Source organism: Cystoisospora suis, assembly GCF_002600585.1.
Source record: "Cystoisospora suis strain Wien I chromosome Unknown contig_2573, whole genome shotgun sequence".
NCBI lineage: Eukaryota > Apicomplexa > Conoidasida > Eucoccidiorida > Sarcocystidae > Cystoisospora > Cystoisospora suis.
The window spans coordinates 5192-17473 of NW_027155371.1; the positions used below are offsets into that span (position 1 = coordinate 5192).

The window sequence follows — 12282 nt, forward strand, 5'->3', positions numbered from 1 at the left end:
TTGCCTTTGTGTCTCTTTGGGCCGGGGTTTGCGAGAAGAAGGCAGGAGCCTTCTTTGCTTCCTTCCTGGTCTGAGTGGCATCAGCCCTCTCTCTGCGTGTATGCTGTCCGAACGTGTTTCTCTCGGAAGAATTTGTTTTGCTTCAATGGATTTTTGTAAATGTTGTGTTTCACCGGGAGTACTGCTCTTCGTTCTGCTTTTGCTTGCAGAACGGGCATATGATATCGGTTGTATTGCGTGTGGTGTGAACTGTGCGTGTAGTGTATGTACAGCGGGACCGAGGTGGTGGCAGTGGGTGGGTGGGTGTCTAGCTATGTTTGGCATCATCAATCAACGAAATAGATTTTTGATCGGTTTGTTTGTTTGTATTGAGACATAATACACAGTTGAAGTCTTCCATATCAAGCGTCTTTAAAGTCGATAAGGTCATTCCTCAACAGCAACCATAGGTAGTCGTGGTACATACTCTCGACGTACGTCTTCGATTGGTTATGTTCATTCTTAAGAGACGAACGAGTAGACGACTTAGTGAGGGGCGCGACGTCGCCCACATGACATTCTCCCTGACTACTAAGCGAAAACTTTTACTTCAAAGAAGACACTGATCCATTGATGGTGCGCGGATTGTTTTTGTTTGGTACTTGCTGTAAAAGATTTTGTTTTCTCCCGTTGTTATGCAAAGAAACTGAGCGTGAGGGGGAATGTCCCATAAGCATACACGTGTGTGTGTACGTACTCCGACGTGTGTGGTGGCATACCTGGAAGAGATATGAGAGTGATTGATGGTGTATGTGAACTCTGTAGTGCAGAATGCAGAAACTCGATTTTCTACGGGTCATGGTATTTTTGTATCTAACAAGTGTTCTGTTGGCATGTCGCGCGCTCTAGCCAGAAGACCCGTTCAGATGGGGCGTACGTACAGCTGCCGGATGTACACATCGGATCGTGGTGATGAGTCAGACATGAGCGTCTCCATCGCCGACACACATCAGTCGTAGAGACAGGAGAANNGGGGGGGCTCGGAGGTGAGGAAATGTTTCTTTCTAAGGAGTGCGCAGGTATCCATATAGGTTGATGTATGCTGTACACTAGGTACATGCATGGTGGTATATATATGAGTACTCTACATAAGTGTACATGGGTATCCTGCAAGTTTAGACCCTGTCTCTCGCTCTTTCTGCGTTCCACGTCCTGTCTATTTCAAAAGACTGATGTTGCTGCGGGTAGGAGTGGTTGTAGGGAGAGGAAAACGATGAACTATCACCAAATTCTCTTTTCTATTTCTATTTGTATATAAAATGTTTCTATCACGCGCAAAAAAGCCGAGGACACGGAATCTCTGGAGGCATTTTTTATCAACCGCGTCCTAACCTCGTAGTTCCCATTATTACACGAGGAAATACGAGGAAAAGCGTGAAGCGCTTTTCCTCCGGTGACTGTCGACAGCATCTGCTCTGCTTAGATCTAAGGAGAAGGAAAAGACTGAGCAAACAAGCACCAAGATTAGAGAATAGATGTGAAGGTTCAGCATTCAGGAGGGCATAGAAGGTTTCACTTTCACTATGGTGAATGGATGATGACTAGTTCGAAGATACAGCTGACTGACCCAACTGGAACGGTCTCGTGTATGTGGTATGTGTAGGTACTGCGGACTTTTTTCTGTCAGCAGTAGTTGAATGAAAGACAACGCTCACAAGTGTTCTCTTCTTTTGGTCGTCTTGGGAGTCCCTGTACACAGGTCCTTCCATCTAGAAGATTGAAGTAGCTGAGGGGGATGTAGTAATCATTAGACTCTTCCTCTTGCAATAAAGGGAGGAGCGGCGTAGTGTACGAAAGGAAGCGCTGACAGAGAGCTTGAACAATGGTCTCTCCCTGGATACTGTGGAGACGGTCTCAGGCGGGTGGCTGCTTGGACACCGGGGTGTCCTTCGGTACCTGCCTCCTGTCTGTAGGAGAGATCTGTCAGGAAGTCGATAAATCTCCTACCCGAGACGAAAAAACATTTTGTCCAGTCGATGGATTGCGTCAAAGGTGCAGAAGAAAGGTCACGACGTAAGAGAACAAAGAACTCAATACCGCCATACGTGATGCATATACCTATGTATGTAGACAGCTAGATGAAAACATATCTTGTGGAAAGCGGATTTTCCTGGGGTCTGCTGACAAGTGCAACCCATCCTTCGCTTTTCCTTTCCTGCCCTATGTAAGAGAGAGAGACTTATCGACTGGATTTGTACATCATAATTCCTCAAGGGGAAAGAAATGACTAGGGAAGTCCGCCGAAAGTCGCCTGCTTGTTCGAATCCTTCGAGGACTGACTGAGCACCCCGGCGAAAGGACGATGACAAAGAGAGTCAACTCGGGGGGCGGCAGAATGCTTCACAGGTCGCAGATTGCACCCCCGGTGTATTCCAGCATCGGCTGGTTGATGTTGTTCTGCCCCCACTTGGCTGATGGAATGTGAACACGACTGATGCCGCAGTCCCCCCTCCTCATGCTTGTTGACTGTTGGCGTCGGCCGGATTAGTGGTCTTCCAGTCATTCCTCTGAAATGAGATTTCCTGGCCTCCGCCGTCCACGCATCTCCTTCACCCTGGTGGGCGCAGCCCTTTACTATATTTCCAGTTAGTTTCTTAAAGGCCACCTAGCCTGCAGGGCACCACAGCGGCCGGGATGAGATCGCGGTGAGCGGAGTCCATGAAAGTCTCGCAATGGAGGGGAGCGCCAAAAGCGCCAGTCTGCAGCTGGCTAGCGAAAGACAACAGGCCCCTGTGCTATACGTGTATTTCGAGGTATAGCAGAGGGCCTGTGAGACTTCTCGGGTCGTCAACCCGGAAATGGCGCGTGCGCCGTGTGTACAGCCACACAGGCCCCTGTGCTATACGTGTATTTCGACGTATAGCAGAGGGCCTGTGAGACTTCTCGTGACGTCAACCCGGAAATGGCGCGTGCGCCGTGTGTATTGGGGTGCCAGAAGAAATTGACAACCAATGACAGACGCACTGACGACGGCCTCTGACTGTTTTCGGCTCTCCGAGAAGGCGGGCCATCGGTGCTACGTCAACATGAGGTTCTGTGGCCGCGATGCTGCTTATTTATAATGACCTGGAGTGCATTGGGATGAGATATCCTTGCTTGTGCCCCGGTCCTTGCCGCTATGTTTTTGTGCTTGCATTGACGGTGTTCTTCCCTCACCCCTGGGACGACGTGATGTGAGTGGGGGTGTATCCAAAGAACGCGACTAAGACAGCTCAGTAAGTGTGCTGAGGCTGAGAGAAAAGCTCCTAGAGGGGATGCAGAGAACCCTATGTGCTGTAGCGACGCTGTTAAAGAACTTGTGAGTGTAGTTTCTCAAGACGATTTTCAGACATTTGTGTGGTTGAAAGGCCGTCTTCCGACGGAAGTAATGGCGCCGCAGGTCTGTGTCATACCCAAGAAGTCACCATGGCGTAACGAACACCGGGTCAGTGACCAGAGCGAGACGACAGCTGCCCCCTCGACGCGGAGAGATTCCTTGAGCCCGCTTAGCTAGAGTTACACCAATAGAAATCACTCGTATCTCGGGTGAAATGCCTGGAGGTTAGTCTGCTATCCCAGACGTAAGCCGTAGAAGTTACACCGCAACATTCAGGGGCACGCCAGAGTCACTCTGGAGCTACCGGTGTCGCCCTGCTAGTTTCGGTTACATGTCTGGGAATACATAAATCGCTCGACAACCTGGGGAAGACACGCGTAAAAGTCAATCGCTCCGCAATTCTCGTTGGGGCCCCTAGTGACACGATTACAGTAGAAGAGTTAGTCACTTGGCACCTTTCGGTAGCGGTGTCTAAGGGCGAGCCACTCGGCAGCTTATGGCGAAATCCCCGTTGTTTCGTGACGTACTGACAATTGACTCTGTAACTGACACGCCTTCCGCAACTGACGCCTAGGAACACTTGAAAACTGACACGCCTAGGGATCCGCCACTCGGAAACTGACATGCTCAGGTATCAGTAACTCCGCAACGGACACGCCTAGGAAGCATAAGTTCACAACTGACACGCCTAGGAATCAGCCACTCCGGACTGACACGTTTGAGATTCAGTCACTCCGGGTCTTCCCCTGAAGTCGCTGCGAGTCAGTCTGCAGCTGCTGACATCGGTAGCATTCTTGGTGTGTGGTGAAGACAGATGTTCACCTAAATAAGAGCAGCGAGAACGCGGGTACCGTATGTTCACCTCAGTAACACGAACGAGACCTCCGGGAAAAGCCTGGGAGGCAGAAGGCACGGCATGGCGGTTGCCAGAGGTTTTCTAGCGCTCTGTGAGCCTTGTAGTTGGAAGTGCTTTCCTTCAGCACAAGCTGCCCAGCTGACTTTTTGTCCTGGGACTTCTGTGCTCCCCATATTCTGCGCAGACGCGGCCACCCCTTTCTCTAGAGGAAGTATACATATATATACCTCATCCACTCCTTCAGTTGCGACACCCTTCGCCGCCCAAGACCACGAACGTTAGCCACCAGAACTGAGTAATCGCGCACCTCTCAAGACTTCCATGGCACTCAGAAAACACCACAGTGGCCGTCCTCTCCTGGACAGCAGCCGGCTCCACATGGCCACGGTGCCCAGTATCTTTCTAGCTCTCAGTTTTGCCATTGCTTTTCAGTCAAGACACTTTCCTACGGGCGTGAGGGCTGCAACTCGACACAGCGAGCTCCAACAGAAGAGGCCTCATTGCCGCTTGAAGGTGTGGGTCTCCGGACGTGCCGCTATGAGGGCGAAGGAGTGAAAACGTACTCTGCTACTCTTTCTAAAAGGAGAAAAAAGGACAGGGAAATAGAGGGAAGAAGAATTCGTGGTGACTGTTTGACAGCAACAAACAGAGCCTCATCTACTATCGAAAGGTCCTGTGAACGGATACACGTAGTCAGGTACACGCAGGAATAGCTTCAGGCGACAGCTACGTATCTATCTGTAGCACTAGTCGCAGTTACCGCGGGATATATATATAGCTACACATGTAGTATATCCTTTTCGTATGAAAGGATGTAGAAGTGAAGAATCTGAAAGAAGGCGCAGGGGTCTTTCTCAGGAGACAGGCGAAATAGCCGCTAAACAGGGTGCGCCTGAGGTCTCGGTAGTGCGGGGAAGTGGCAACGCGTGTGTGAAGGGCCGACGCTTGCGTGAAGGGCCTGTGTTGAGGCAGCTGTAAACAACGCATGCACGCGCAGATACAGAATAGAAACACTGCAACGGCAGAGAGGAATTTTTGAAGCCGAGAGATTCCATATTAAGGTGAAAAGACTGAATTGGGCGGTGTCTTACTCTCTTCCTTTTGTCTGTTGTGTCGTTCTTGCCTTTCCGAAACACTCCAGACAGTGTCTTCCTTTTCTTACCACGAAAAAAATAATTCGGAAGAAACAGCAAAAAGACGATAAACTTGTATATATCGGTTCTTTGTTTTGCTGTATACACAGCACATAGACCTCTCGAGCTCAAACCTTGCACACACCTGCCCTACTCTGTTTCGCTACAGTCACATCTTCAGCTCTTCACTTCCTTCTCCAGCAGCCTCCCGAGAAATCTGTTTTTCATCACCGTTTTCTCTCGATGAAGAAAGAAGGAAAGAAGACATGACACCTTGGACGGAAACAAGATGGAGTCTCCGGCCAGCTGCCCCCCAGTCCCTCACCCTCCCCCAGCTAGCTCACAAGACATTCGTTCTTCTTGTTCTACTTCCTCTGCTGTCTCTTCTTCTTCCACTCTTTTGCCCAACAAAGACGAGAGGAACTGGGCGCACTTGTCAGAGCTCGACTGGAGAGAAATAAGAAGTATCACGTTTTCGTCAGCTGTCGGGGGATTTCTTTGCCGCTGTCTCTTCCATCCTATTGATACAGCCAAAGCTATCATTCAGGCTCAAGTGTCCCCGAAAGTTCCAGATCTCTCTGCCAAACTCTCTACCACTACTCTTGATTCTTCGCCCTTCAAACCTTCTGAACCGCGGAAAAACACATATCAAAACGTCTTTCGGTCGACTGTACAGACACTCCGCGCGGTATGGAAGCTTGAAGGGATACAAGGATTGTACCGTGGATTCGTGTAAGTCCAAGATTTCCGTTCTTTCTCTCAGTACTCGTATACACAGAGATCTATTTATCTCTCTGGGAGTACACACATCCAGATAGACCACGCCTAAAGGTTTCCCTGTAGTCAAGGAGATGTGTATGTAAGTCTGTGTTGGCCAGTATCCTGTCCCTTCCCTGGGACATCGAAGGAAACTCGCATAGCTCCATAACAGGTAACAGGGAATGGGAGGGTTGTAAGGACTTTCGAAAGCTTTTCTGTTTCTTTCCGTATGAGGGTGTCTCTCTGTCCGCCTCATTCAGAGAGCCATTACAGCTCTCACATATGCAAAGTATCTGACTGTATGCGCATTCGTTCCAGGGATTCTACACACATCTGTCCGAATATCTATGTATAAACGAGGATGTGGTGCGGAACGTCGGTAGCAACAACTGAAGATCTTTCTGTGGTTGACTTTGAAGTGATCCATCTCCCCCGCCACTCCGTACTCCACATGTACCTACCTCGGATCGACACCTTTCACAGTTCTCCCCGATATATGCTTAGCGGTATGAATGACTCTATCATCACTCCTTCCATCCGAAGAAAAGGTAAAGGAGTGGACAAAGCAGCCTCGAGCAGACAAAGCTTCGAGTTGAAGACTGTGACCGTGGGCGAGACTTCATTGAGGAGGTCATGAGGGTTCTTTTCTTTTTCTTGTAGATCTCTCAAGATTTGTTTTTTCTGGACTTAAGAAAAGCAATTTCCTTTGCTTTCATTGGTATCTCTCCCTCTTCGTCTCGCAAGCATGGTAGTATGTATCGATTGAATACCATAAAGAGCTGGTAGCTTTTCTTTTCTTCACTCTCTTCTATCGTTCCTCTTCTTCTTCTGTTTCCTTCTTGTTTCGTTTTTGAAGCATATGCGGCTTAGGCTCAATTCCCGCGACTTGCCTTTATTTCACTTCTTTTGAAATCTTGCGATCTCTCATCCTCACATCTACCGTGTCTACCAGCTCTCCGTCTTCTTTCTCTTCTCAAGAATCAACTAACCGGCTAGGGCTATCCAAAGAGAAAGAAGAGAGCGAAGACAGCTTTCCTTCTTCTCCCTCTCTAAAGAGGAACGGAGAAGAAGAAAAGGCGATGACAAAAACAAGAGAAAGAGACACTTCAGCATTGTCTACTCCTCTAATTGATCTGGTGGCCGGCTTTGGTGCGGAAACGGTTTCGTGCATTCTCTGGGTTCCTATAGACGTCTGTAAGGAACGGCTACAGGTGATTCTTCTTCTCTTGAAAGAACCACAGAGTTTACTGTCCCTGAGTGAGCTGAACTTATCTTCTGGTCTTAAGAGTCATTGCTTCTTGCCCGTTTCTTTTGAACGAGAAGTAAACAAAGTAGAGGGAAACCCCCGGGTTGATAAGGGACCTTTTCTTCTCCTTCTGCGTGGTTGGGCTTCTTGGAGTATCTGTACACTGCAGGTAGACCAAGTCACATGTCGGTTCATTCATCTTAGGTATATTCAAGTCAAGAACGAGAAGAAAGACATGCCAAAGAAGAGTGGTCCTCTTCGACATTTTTCTGTTTTATTGGAATGCGCATGAATCGTTTGGTCCTTCCCGCACTCTCGCTAAAGATGTATTAGCCCGGAAGAGTACCTTTCTCCTTACGGTGTATCTACACTCTAAGGAGCATGTGGTGCGGACTCACAAAGAACTTGTGACCAACCTACATGCTCGTCTTCACTTGCATAGGCGGGCAAAGAAAAAGGATAACCTTCTTTCCTTCTCTCATTCCAAGGCAGACATAGCTATCATACCAAGACCTTCCGAAAACAGACATGTATACATATTTTTATGTAAGCATGCATATATATTTATATATACATAGCTGTATACCAGGGCTTCACTGTGGACGACTCCTAGTGTACAGTTCCCTAGTGACCCTGCACACACGGGAGGTGTATGCGTATATAGTATGGTACTTTTGATCAGTATCGGTAGTGCTCTGCCTCCAACTGTATTCATTATCAAAGGAAGACTCGCTACAATTCGGTAGCCTCCATTTAGTCTAGCTATATGTTTACATTAAAGTTCGTTAAGCTTGAAACTGTGTCAACTCTCAGTCATCATGTTAGCCTTTCTGTCGTTCTAACGAGACTTCGATCCATCTAAGTAGTTGATAGCTACAAAGATAGAGTAGACTCGTGTTTGTCGTGCTTGCGGCGTGGTGATTCAATCGTGGGGCCTCCGTGCTTGGGCTTGCTTGCGTGCTTGTCTTGACCAAGTGTCTGTCGGGGAGAGGAGAAGTTTTTTCTTTCTTCGCACCTTGTTAGTTGCCTTCTTCCTTGTTCATATACATCAAGACCACTGTCTTGTGACTGTACACTTTCATCTCTCTTTTCTTTCGGTACTTCTCGCAAAAGAAGTTTACAACCCCTAAAGACTTTTCTCCTTCACGTGATGACGCTCTGTCAAGCTTGCGTCGTTGTCCAACAGCTATATACTCCGTTGCGCCTTTTCGGCTCTCCTTCACCTTCCTCTGTCTTACTTCGTTCCCCGCCCCGCGCCCTTCACGAATGTGAAAGAGGTCTTGTTCTTCAATTTTTGTGTTTTAGTTTTCTTTGACTGCCTGGGTTGGTGCCGATGACAGACTCAGCGAGCTCTGGGTACGAGCAAGTATCGAGGAAGCTTCGATTGCATCCGGCAGATCTCCACCAAGGAAGGTGGTCTACGTACTTTGTATAGAGGGTATGGGGCCACCCTACTCTCCTTCGGGCCTTTGAGCGGCCTTTTCTTCATGTTTGATAATGTAAGGCCTTCTTCATGTTTCTTTTCTAAGCTTATCTAGAGTTAACCTTTGCGCCCTGCTTAGCTTTTTCATCGATTCTATGACTAACAAGACTTCCACCGTCCTTTTCTCTTTCTTTGTATCCATCTAATCTCTCAGACGAAAGGGTCTGTGTCTTTCAGACATTCTCGCTAGATCTGTCTTTTTTCTAAGTGTGACGCGATCTTACGAAACACAGGCTTTCTTATCTTTGGATTTGTATGTTGTTTCCTAGTCATTGTGCCTCTCCTTATCTCCTAAGTCATCGAAGGACAGATGATGAGTATGTGTTGACCTGTTGCCGCGAACTCTCTCCCGCACTTATGATACTTGGGCTCTTTGGGCATCTTATGTCATCCCTTCGCCTCTCCCGCCCTTTCTCACGCTGTCATTTGAATGTGAGACTATCGAGCAGATAATCTTCGTGAAGTCAGTCGAGATGTCTTCCCGGAGAGACTCATAGTAATAGAAAAATCCAGGCAGATGGGCAATCATATATGCACATATGTATGAATATGTATCAGGTAGATGGAAGACAACTGTACGTGCGATATCCTTTCTTATGTGTGGTCACCTCCTTCCCTTCTCCCCTCATCTCTCTGGTCTGCGGTGAAAATGAAACGCTAACCTCTTCTATCTGGAGAAAAGAAAAAGTTTCTACGCGTCTCTACATCTATATCAGTCTCCTTGTCGAATTTCTGGGGCAGTATACTAACCCCGTGTCAACAGCCGTTTCTTATGTGGAGGGCATAGGGAACACGTAGGTCTTCTTCCTTTGCGAAATCCCACTCAGTCACCGGGCGCAAAGGAAAAGGGAGCAAATCAAGAAGGATGGCAGGAAGACAGTAGATTTCCCTGTCCTAGAGTGTATGCGTATGTGTCTATTCTGACTGAGGGCGTGCACGGCATACACTTCGAAGTCACTCCGTTCTCTTCTTTGGTGAATGTGATTAGGTAGGAGAATTTCAAACCTTTCCTCCTTTCTGTGCAGCTCCTGCGCAAGTGAATGGAGGGTCGAAGACGCATGAAGACTATCGTCTGGCATACAATAGAGAATAGGGACGAATATATCAAGTGGTGTGAATCTGACTCTGTCTTTCATTGAACAAGAGTCTGTTTCTCCTGGCGGTATGTATATATGTTGATGGTCTTGTTTCTGTCTTACGTTGTTCTTCTTGATCTTTTACTATCTGTCTTTCTGCTTCTGTTTAATCTAGCAATTGAAGAGAATGCTTCAGAATTCTTCGTTGTTTTACCCGGGCGCCTTCGGGGATGGGGGAACGTCTCTTACTAAGGAGTCACAAGAGTCCAAGGAGAAAAGTCAAGATGATCATACCACGACGGCGACTACTTGGACTTCTAGAACAGAGACTGTTAACGACATGTCTTCTGTATCATCACCCGCTCACGGTGATATGGATGACAATAGGAACAAGTCGCTCTCACCCCTTGCAGCCGGGGGATGTGCTTTAGTCGCTGCAGCCGGGGCGGCATGGTTAACCGTTCCGGTGGATAAGACGAAACTACGGTAAGCTGGAACCGGGGGAAGAAGGGACAGGAGACATACACTCCTTGTCTCCTTGGCTGGGGTTTCTGCACACTGAGACGAAGAGGGGTCCATCATTGTCACGTCGTCCAATGTGGAAATGTTTGGAGGGATTTTGTAGAGTCGAGATGTCGGACTAGCAGCTTCACACCGTCTTCGTCTCCCGACAGTGCCGTGGCTGCCCGCCCGTTTCCAGTTTAAACAGTTGATAGGAAGAGACCGTGTGTATTACTACCATGTAGAGAGACTAACAAGACTTGATGAATAAATTTCCTAGGTGAAAGTTTAGAAGATAAAGGTACAGCAACAGAAGAAAAAGAAGATCTGTCATGCGAACCCGCCCATCAAAAGACTTCCTCTTAGCACTAGTTGGGCGGGCCATTTAGACATGATCCGAAGTAGTGATGACGTCTAGGACTGATCGTAAGAAAGCCTGATAGAGTTAGTAGATAGACACGCCTCGTATGTTCCGGTAAAGGGAAAAAAGCGCGGGGGCAGGGAGAGCTTTGAAATGAGGTACGAGGAGTGTAGGTTGGAGGCGCTGCTGTTATGGTAGTCTTTTAGAGGACCGATGACTTCTGCATGCATGAGGTTAACAGATGAAGAAAAGCGTCGTGGTACTACCTAGTACGAGGAACAGCGAGTAAAAAGAAAATTGGGAGATTTTATTTTTTATGAATATTTCTTTTTTGAAACTGAAATTGATTGAATATGAGTTCATATCTTTCTTTTTTGTTTAATATAAACTTCTTAAACTTTTTAGAAGTAAAGAACTAATCAGCCTGTGTTTCGCTCTGGCTCTGTTCTTCTTTTCGCTGACTCCACACAGTCTTCAGATTCAGAGGGGAGCAACACAACAGCGCACGGACCAAAGCCGCTTGAAGCCCGGCTCCAATGGCAGCTACAGAAGTCGAGACTACGCGTCCTCATCAACGAGAGCAACCACCGTGGCCTCTACCCCGTACATGTACAGGAACATATTCCATGTACGTAAGCGAGTACTCGACTCACGTAGCTGATCAGTGCAAAGCAGAACAGAGGGCTACCGCCTAGACGTTTCGTGCAATGGGGTTCTCGTTTTGGTATGGCCGATGTTTATACCGTATTCATAGGTTGCTGTCCTTTGGCAGTGCTACCGGCCTGGCAGGGGTCACCGGTCTAGGGAGGCAAAAAAAGGTTCAGCTGATTGGTTGATGAATCTATAGCTTTCAACTGAGGCACGACAACGGTAGACTCTTAACAACACTACAGGGGTAGTAGGAGGGGCGTACCAGCGCCCCAGTGAAAGTCACGTGATGCATCGTCTGCAGAGAGAAGGGGTCTTCTCGAGACAGGTTGCCTTTCGATAATAAAAGGGACTCAATAGGAGCAAGCCTGACAGCATTCCTAGCGGCATCTCAAAAGCAGATACATTTTGCCTTGCGCACCGCCTGAGCCTGACAGCGTGCGCCGTCCTATGTGCAGCAATAACTCCCTCGCTCTTCTGGTGAATTCTATACACACAGCGTTGACTACGGTAAGAAGTGTGGAAGCGCCAACTGTAGAGCATCAGATTCGAAGACATCTACCTGGCTCCAGTTAGTTGTGCAAAATCCATCCGTACGCATGAAGTTATCAGTCCGGTACGTAGCCTGTCATTTGTTTACGGCGTTGTACCTTTGTTTGGTGAAGTGTACGGCTAGCATACATGACTTTCTACGAAACAGGAGGTGCGTACAGTAAGCCGTTGCGTAACACGCCCAGCAATACTTGCAGGGTGTGCTGCGTGTCCAGTGCCTTTGTAAGGCCCGAGCATGCTTTCGGTGCTGTATCGATGCATCTGTGAACCTCAGGGAGGGGGTACGTTAATCGGATAGGTTTACCAACGAAA

General features: G+C 48.0%; 3 protein-coding genes across 3 annotated transcripts in view; all 3 read left to right on the forward strand.

Moving 5' to 3' along the window:
• CSUI_005304 (zn-finger in ran binding protein and others domain-containing protein) overlaps nt 1-950 on the forward strand; it is a gene marked incomplete at its 5' end in the record, with an annotated part of 6141 nt that extends 5191 nt beyond the window's left edge. Inside the window, one exon of the mRNA XM_068065481.1 lies at nt 1-950. This exon is cut by the window's left edge and continues 2398 nt beyond it.
• A 1319-nt stretch (nt 951-2269) lies between these two features.
• Nucleotides 2270-3217, forward strand: CSUI_005305 (uncharacterized protein). The gene has a single exon (XM_068065482.1). It carries the CDS (start codon nt 2698-2700, stop codon nt 2914-2916), a length of 219 nt encoding a protein of 72 aa, XP_067922531.1. The 5' UTR covers nt 2270-2697; the 3' UTR covers nt 2917-3217.
• A 2416-nt stretch (nt 3218-5633) lies between these two features.
• CSUI_005306 (mitochondrial carrier domain-containing) lies at nt 5634-12268 on the forward strand (the record flags this gene model as incomplete). The annotated part of the gene is made up of 6 exons (XM_068065483.1): nt 5634-6076; nt 6960-7518; nt 8690-8848; nt 10084-10394; nt 11242-11398; nt 12245-12268. 6 exons carry the CDS (start codon nt 5634-5636, stop codon nt 12266-12268), a joined length of 1653 nt encoding a protein of 550 aa, XP_067922532.1.
• Nucleotides 12269-12282: the final 14 nt, after the last annotated feature.

Bases quoted from the DNA above. Each gene is read 5' to 3' on its own strand.
- CSUI_005305 (XM_068065482.1), top strand. From the start codon at position 2,698: ATGAAAGTCTCGCAATGGAGGGGAGCGCCAAAAGCGCCAGTCTGCAGC.